Genomic DNA, 7,565 nt, shown 5'->3' with positions numbered 1-7,565 from the left:
CGGTTGCCTGGCAGCAAGGCACCCAGGGGCCTTGTGGGACGACTGCTGCAGGGTGCTGCCCAATGTGGGCTGAGGTCATCCAGCTGTGGGGCAAAACACAGTTTGTATGAAGTGAAATTTCGCCTGTTACCTCCACCAAGAAGAACATGTTTTCATCTGTGTTTATTTGTTTGTCCGTCTGTCTGATAGTCAGCAGTATTACGCAAAAACTGCTGAATGGATTAACACAAAACTTGGTGGAAGTATTTGACATGGGTCAGGAAGGAACCTATTGAATTTTGATTTGAAGGATCATGGGGCTGATCCAGGAACTTTGTGAGACAGAGCCTCTTTCACCATTTTTTTTATTTTCTTAAAGAATAATCAATCAATTGAATCAAATTGTATATGTAAATTGAAAATTTCTCCAGAATACGTAAATTTTTACCACTTTCTAACTTTCTGCAAATTTTGGTAAGAATTTGAGCATGTTAAATCCATCAAAAAGCCAATTAATTTGCCTGAATAATAATAATAATAATCCTTACAATTTCAATAGGGCCTCACCTGTCAGTCAGTGCCCTAATATTGTTTAGCGGACTGATATTTATGAGTTTGCGTAGGTGAAGATCCAAATCAAAATATAAATCTGGATCTAATGAATTTAAATCTGGTTGCATAAGGGGACTGTTTGGTCTTGGTGGGGGGATGCATATTACTGTGTGCTATTTTGTGATTGAATTTCTTTTTCCACCAGGATTTTAACACAAAACCTTCAAGTTTTCCTTTTTCTCCTCTGTTTCTTCCTCCGTCTTTGATGGCCTTTGATGAACTCAGTGGAGCAGCCACAAAAAGACACTTTGAAATCTCCGGGGTCAGCTCATCATAATCATGCCTACTCGAGCTGACAAAGGCAGATGAGGGAGAGCTTTGAAATTCCCTTTGTTCCCCAGTGTCAGACCAGACAAGAGTGCATCCAGTGGGCTACGGCTCAGGCTCCCTCACAAGCTGGGGGAAGCATCGCAGCCAATTTGAGGCCAAGTCAATCAGAGCAGTGGTGCAGGGAGCGCTGGACTGTTGTTGATCATCTCCCCAGAGAACATGCTCTATCATGCCCCTGGTTCATTAACTCACCAACCAATTGTAGTACAGCATCAAAGTTCAGCTGTGTGTGTGTGCATGTGTGTGAGAGAGAGAGAGTGTGTGTGTGTGTGTGTGTGTGTGTGTGTGTGTGTGTGTGTGTGTGTGTGTGTGTGTGTGTGTGTGTGTGTGTGTATGCGTGTGTGCGTGTGTTCTCATTAAAGCCCATGGATCCCTGACAACAGTGCCCATTAAAGACCCCCAGCAACCTCCTTCTTCTGGAGCAAGGGAAGCTGTTTAAATCTTTTGTCAGCCAACAGAGAACCGAGTGTCAGGTCATATTATGGTCTCCATGACAGACCATATGTTTAATTATTTCATTAGGGAACAGACTGGAAATGAACTTGGAATATGTTGAATAATAAAACTGATCATTGATGTCTTTATCCATATATGAACTGTTCTCAGTCTGTGGATATGTTGCCTGGAGCCTGCTATCTTTTTAGTCTCTTGACTGGCATGTTTATTTTTAGCAATACTAATAAGGCGACCCAAAGGATGGAAGTGTTGGTCTGTCAGGTCGCTCCCTCACCTTGCTCTGTCAGAGATTAATCAAGATCCCAAAGGTTATTTTTTAGATTATCTTTAAAAATGGATGGAGCAAATTTTCATTCTCAAACAAGGCTCAGGTTCGAAATGTGTTCTTTCATTTCTTGACACTGTCTTTTAATTTCCAACCCAAAACATATCAGGGGGCTCAACCAAATATTTGATATATTTTCTTACTTTTTACTGCAAGGGAAATCGTTGGTGTCTACAGTGGCTGACACATTATTATATTGTGGTTGTCTTGTGTATTTTTTGTAATTATAAGATTATTATATAAGATAGCATTTGTCACTTTTTAACATCCAATGTTTTATGACAAAACATTATTTTACAAAGGTTCAAATGAATGCATTCACAACAACAACCATCCACATCATATGTATAAACCATTTATTCAATAAAATCCATGTATTTTTGTTTTAAACAAATAATGTTCACTTTAAATTGTGAAGCACTTTGTAATGGCTGTTTTGAAAGGTTCTACATCAATAAATATATCATTATTATCACTGTTGTTATTACTATAAGTGTTGTTGTTGCTGCTGTTGTTGTTATTTTTATTATCATTATCTCTGAAGTACTGATTGTGGAACCCAACAAAGAGGTTGAGTCACTCTGTTCAGCAGTAACCTCTGTTGTTGTCGTATCAGTCACCTCTCAGTCAGTGTATTGTCAAATGCTTGTAACAGTTATCTAACAACATCCTCTTATGTGTCAGTATCCAATCTGAAATCTGAATGCAGGACTGACAACAGTCATTTTGCCCACAGAAAAAGGAGAAGGCTCAAAGGAAAACTCTTGGTCAATTGTGTGCAGCATTGAAATGTCAGCAGAGAATTTGACCTCCCCCCATCTGCCTCAGAGAGCCACCAGAGAATAATCCATAATCACACATGACAACAGTGAGGCGCCACAGAAAGGTTGGACCTGGAGACTACACATCTCCCTGAAAAGAAGTTTGACATTCTGATAAAAAATATGTATTTATACAGAGGATGAATCATACAGCAGCTTGTGCTGATAGTAGACGTCATTTCAAGGAACAGAGATAAATAGTGAGACTGGTTCAGTGAGATGAGGCCATGAGCCCACGACTCATCTATGAAGTCTTTACCCCTTGTGGCCATGTTTGTCTGGACTGCTGTAAACTGTCAGGAACCCACAGGCATACTCACATGTCCTTGTTTTTGATATCCTGATCAGCCATGTGGGAATTAAGGGATTCATTATCTTCTTCCACTCTGGAGTCAAGAGAGAGATACAATCACTCCCTCTAACCTGGCCTGCCATCTGCAGGATATATGACAGAACTGCAGATGTCTGAGTCGACGCCAGGTCTATGGTTACACCACTACTTGTATTGCTTAGAGGTGATAATGGTGGACAAGAGGAGATGTGAGGATTAACATTGGTAAAGGAGAAGAATTTTATAACAAATGTGACAGCAAATAAATAAAGACATGACAGCTCCTCAAAGTGAAACTAAATTATTTTGGTCTGAGATATTTTTGGCTTCATTTCTGGATATTGTGAGGAAGTGGAGATTCATCTATTTTCATTTACAGCCTGTGTTTCTGTTAAGTAATGGATTCATATTTTATCTTCAACATGGATCAGACAAAGCAGTTATGCCATACTTTTCTGTATTCATTATCAAACAAGCTCCTGTCCACTTTCTCCACTTTCACTAAACCCGAAGGTCAAACCACCACCTCACCTGGAGACCTTTTTCATTGTTGACAATTTGAAATGTAACAGAAGGAAAATAATTTTTATAAATAATAGAAATAAAGAAGCTGGATTTATTTCAACTGCTTCACTAACTAGGTGTTGGGTTTTACCTGCAGCCTCACTGTCATATTTGATAATGGGACACTTGAACAGACTCCTGCTTAAAGTTTCAGTGATACCTGCTCTTTTCATATTATGACAAGTCAAACATGTCTGCTGTGACAAAGGCTGCTACATGAGTGTAATGACCCCAACATGCCACTAGGGGGGCTGATCTGTCATTAGATTACCGGAAGTAGCAGGTTTGTTTACATCCCCACTCCCCCTGAGTGTGAACCTGAGACATGAACGTGTCCGTGGACAGGACCATGGAGTCCACGGACAGGACTGTGGATTTGAGTCACGGTCTGGAGGATGTTCCTGTTCTGATTAACTGCAGCGCAGGCGTACGGACACTTCCTGAATTCCAGGTAACGTTAACGTAGCACCTCTGTGCTAACAGCTAAGCTATTAGAAAGTTACATCTGTAAACAGTTTGTTTTAGCTTGTTAAACTTCTCAGTCTCTGTTGTATGTCCAAGTGTCACAATGTAAAATTATTCTAGTTCTAATATTCTCGAAATTGACGTGATTGACACAGATATACATGCATACATTAATATCTATGTGATGGAAACTCACTAACCACCATGGGAGGAAAAGCTCAGGTCTTGTTCTCTTCAACAGTCACACAATGTTATTAATGTTTATTTGATTTCACATATTCACCATCTATTGAAGTGTAATCTCTAACGTGTATAATGCAATCAATATGTGTATCTCTCTGCATTTGTATTTCATCGTGCAGGGTAAACATAGAACGCAGCTGCACACTCTACACTCAGTGTTTGCCCTTCTCATTCATTATTCTTTGAATGTATTGTATTGTCTCTCTGTTGTCTTTAAGTACACTGAGAGCAATGCTGAGTCAAACTCCCTGTATGTGTACACCGACCAGGCCAATAAAGCTGATTCTGTTTGAATGAATCTCAGAAGTTAGTTTAAAGAGTGATTTCTGCTCCTGAGTGAAGGTTGTGGTTTTAAACTTGTCTGTATAAGCAGAGAATGACAGACACTTGATTCTTTTTACATGTCTGAGGTAGATAACATATGTTATACCTCCCCACTGTGCTAACACAATGTACACACAATATCAGGGTTGCAAAATTCCGGGAATATTCAAGGTTGGAAACTTTCCATGGGAATTAACGGGAATAAACTGGAAATTTTGTGGATAATTTATACTAACTGTATTTACCTTGCATATACAGACATAAATATAAACATTTGTTTTGTCATAGGCTGATTTGAGCCCTGAGGAAACTTTGGGCACTTGTCTATATGCTTCTGCATCGTTGTGTCATTCTTAACATAGGTCTTTGCCCAGTATTTGCAAATGTACACAGCCTTCCCTTCTACATTGGATGGGGTGAAAAGTCTCCACACATGAGATAGTGCACGTGGATTTGTTCTGTAGAATAAGATGAGAAAAAAGTTTGTAAAAAAACACTAATGCAATGCCAGAGATATAAATAGTTAGCCAAACAATTGGAATCTTCTGTGAAAATGTTTAACAATTATTGGATAAATTAATGGAAATAGGCTAGATGAACAATCCTCAATCAGCATGCTAATATGTTTTCCCCAGTAATATCATGGAAACTTACCTGACTGGTCCTGCACACTACAGCAGGCCTCCATCAGCCCTGCTGTAGTGTGCAGGATGCTATGAATTATCTGTGCATGTGATGGAAGAATGCACAGTGGAGGGTTGAAATTCAACGTGCAGCGTGTGCTGCATTCCATACATCTTTAAAATAGAGTTTTGGATGATGTTTTTCTTGCACAGCGTTTAATTTGCGTAGTTTTTTTTTTTTTTAAATTCCCCAAATTCCAGAGCTTAACTTCCCATGGAAACTTTCTGCCACTTTGCAACCCTACACAATATATCTATGTATTTGTTATATTGCTATTGATTTTATTGTAATAATCATTGATATTGTTTTATTTCCCAGCTCTTATACCTTATTTGACAGTTTAACAAACACTGTACTGATTGATTGATTTCTGTCAAATTTATCATAATCAGACCTTTTGGTGCTTCATAAAGCACTGTTATGACACTACAGCAATGTATTTGTAAGGTTATTTTGTCAAAAAAATGTTTAAATACTGTAAACGTATAATTTTACCCTAAGTAGTCAGTTCTGTTTTTACCTCATGTCTTTGGCAGTTCAGTGCCACAGTTTCTTTGTCAGCCATTAAAAACACTGATACACCACATCTGCTAAAGTATCTATATATATCAGTCAGGCCAATGTATAAACAATATCCCCTCAAGATTGTGAAAACCAAGACTTTTGAAGATATTGTAATATTGCTGTGATGTAGATCTGATGAGATGGGCTGTAACAGCACAAGGACACAGACATTCAAGAGGGAATATCAAGTTTGAGCTTTTTCTTTCCAGAATGTGTTCAAGGCCCTGCACTGCCACCATACAAGATTCATACTGTACATACAGCGTTAGGGATGCCACAGCAATATAAGAGTTCATTGACATGTGATAGGAAAACATATAATAATAAACAAATAAATAATAATAATAATAATAAATACCATTTCCAGCAGATGGCAGCAAATCATCAGAGGACACAGCCATATCACCTGACTGCAGTATAGGGAAGAAGATAAAAAAAAGCCTCTCTAGAACCAAAGAGTTGTCCTACTTTACTCTTCTTGTTCCTGATGCTCTCAAATACCTTCCAGTCTGTACTATACACATTTTACAAATGCACAGCATAATTTACTGAAACTGTGGTTTGTGGCTGTTAAAGTACTTTGATGAGTTTAAAGTATTTAGGTTGTAGATCCTCTAATATTTCCTATAACTAAAAATACCTTTTCTGTACATTTGAATTAGGGCTGCAACTCATGATTATATTTTGTATTTATTAATATGCTTAAAATAGTGAAATTAAATATTTCAAGACCGCCTGATGCTGATACTTCATGTCTTCAAATGTAATTTTTTAGCATACTGTAGCATAAAGTCAAGCAGCAAAATCACACTAAAAAGCTGAAACCAGTTAATGTTCTGTATTTTGCAAAGAACTGATCAGTTTTAGTTTTTAATTGTCCTTAAGTCAAATAATAATTTAATTGTTTTAGTACAAATCTGAGTATTTGGACTTGTTTTTCAAACACTCAACATTCTTTAATGTTGACTATGCTTTACTCTTCAGTATTCCCCAGATAACGTTGAGGGACCTGGATGCACAGCGGACCCCAGTGAAGTCACCCTCCCTGGATGCTCCTGCTGTTCCCTCTCCTGCTGCGCTGAGAGCTGCTCCTGCCTGGAGGTTCACGGGCCGGCATATGACGGCACCGGCACACTCCTGGACCTCAGCCGAACAGACTCTGGTTACTGCTCACCTGTGTTTGAGTGTAATACCCTTTGCTCCTGCGGCGACACCTGCTTTAACCGTGTTGTCCAGAGAGGACTCCGCCTCAGGCTGGAGGTTTACAGCACCGGGAACAGGGGCTGGGGTGTGCGGACATTAGAACCAATCCCACGTGGGATGTTTGTGTGTGAATATGCAGGAGAGGTCATCAGTTTTGGGGAGGCCAGACGCAGACAGCTCACCCAGAGATCTGAAGAAAATAATTACATCATCGCTGTGAGGGAGCATGCAGGTACTGGCACCGTAATGGAGACGTTTGTGGACCCAGCTGTGGTGGGGAATGTAGGCCGCTTTCTGAATCATTCCTGCGAGCCCAACCTGCTCATGCTGCCGGTCCGTGTGCACTCTGTAGTCCCCCGACTGGCGCTGTTTGCTGGACGGGACATTGAGGCACACGAGGAGCTGACGTTTGACTACTCAGGAGGATACAGTAACCAAACACCAGTGGAGGTTCTGTCCACACAGAGGGACACTGACGTGCAGGCCAATAGGACAGAGGGACTTCAGAGGAAAGCGTGTCTCTGTGGCGCTAACAAGTGTGTAGTGTTCCTTCCACTGGATTTATCTATTCTCAAATAATGCAAAATTTGTTTTACATCTGTTTTGTTTCCTGTTTAGTCGCTCAGCGTTAACACTCTTTCCCACTCAGTGTTAAATTATGCAA

The 7,565-nt window shown here is 39.7% G+C and overlaps 1 protein-coding gene across 1 annotated transcript; it reads left to right on the top strand.

The window, feature by feature from the left end:
• The first annotated feature begins 3,733 nt into the window (after positions 1-3,733).
• On the top strand, positions 3,734-7,565 carry setmar (SET domain and mariner transposase fusion gene). The gene is made up of 2 exons (XM_061070489.1): positions 3,734-3,869; positions 6,683-7,565. Exons 1-2 carry the CDS (start codon positions 3,744-3,746, stop codon positions 7,478-7,480), a joined length of 924 nt encoding a protein of 307 aa, XP_060926472.1. The 5' UTR covers positions 3,734-3,743; the 3' UTR covers positions 7,481-7,565.

The sequence above is a fragment of the Limanda limanda genome, chromosome 4 (genome assembly GCF_963576545.1).
Source record: "Limanda limanda chromosome 4, fLimLim1.1, whole genome shotgun sequence".
Taxonomy (NCBI): Eukaryota; Metazoa; Chordata; class Actinopteri; order Pleuronectiformes; family Pleuronectidae; genus Limanda; species Limanda limanda.
This window is presented reverse-complemented; position numbering and strand designations above follow the sequence as displayed.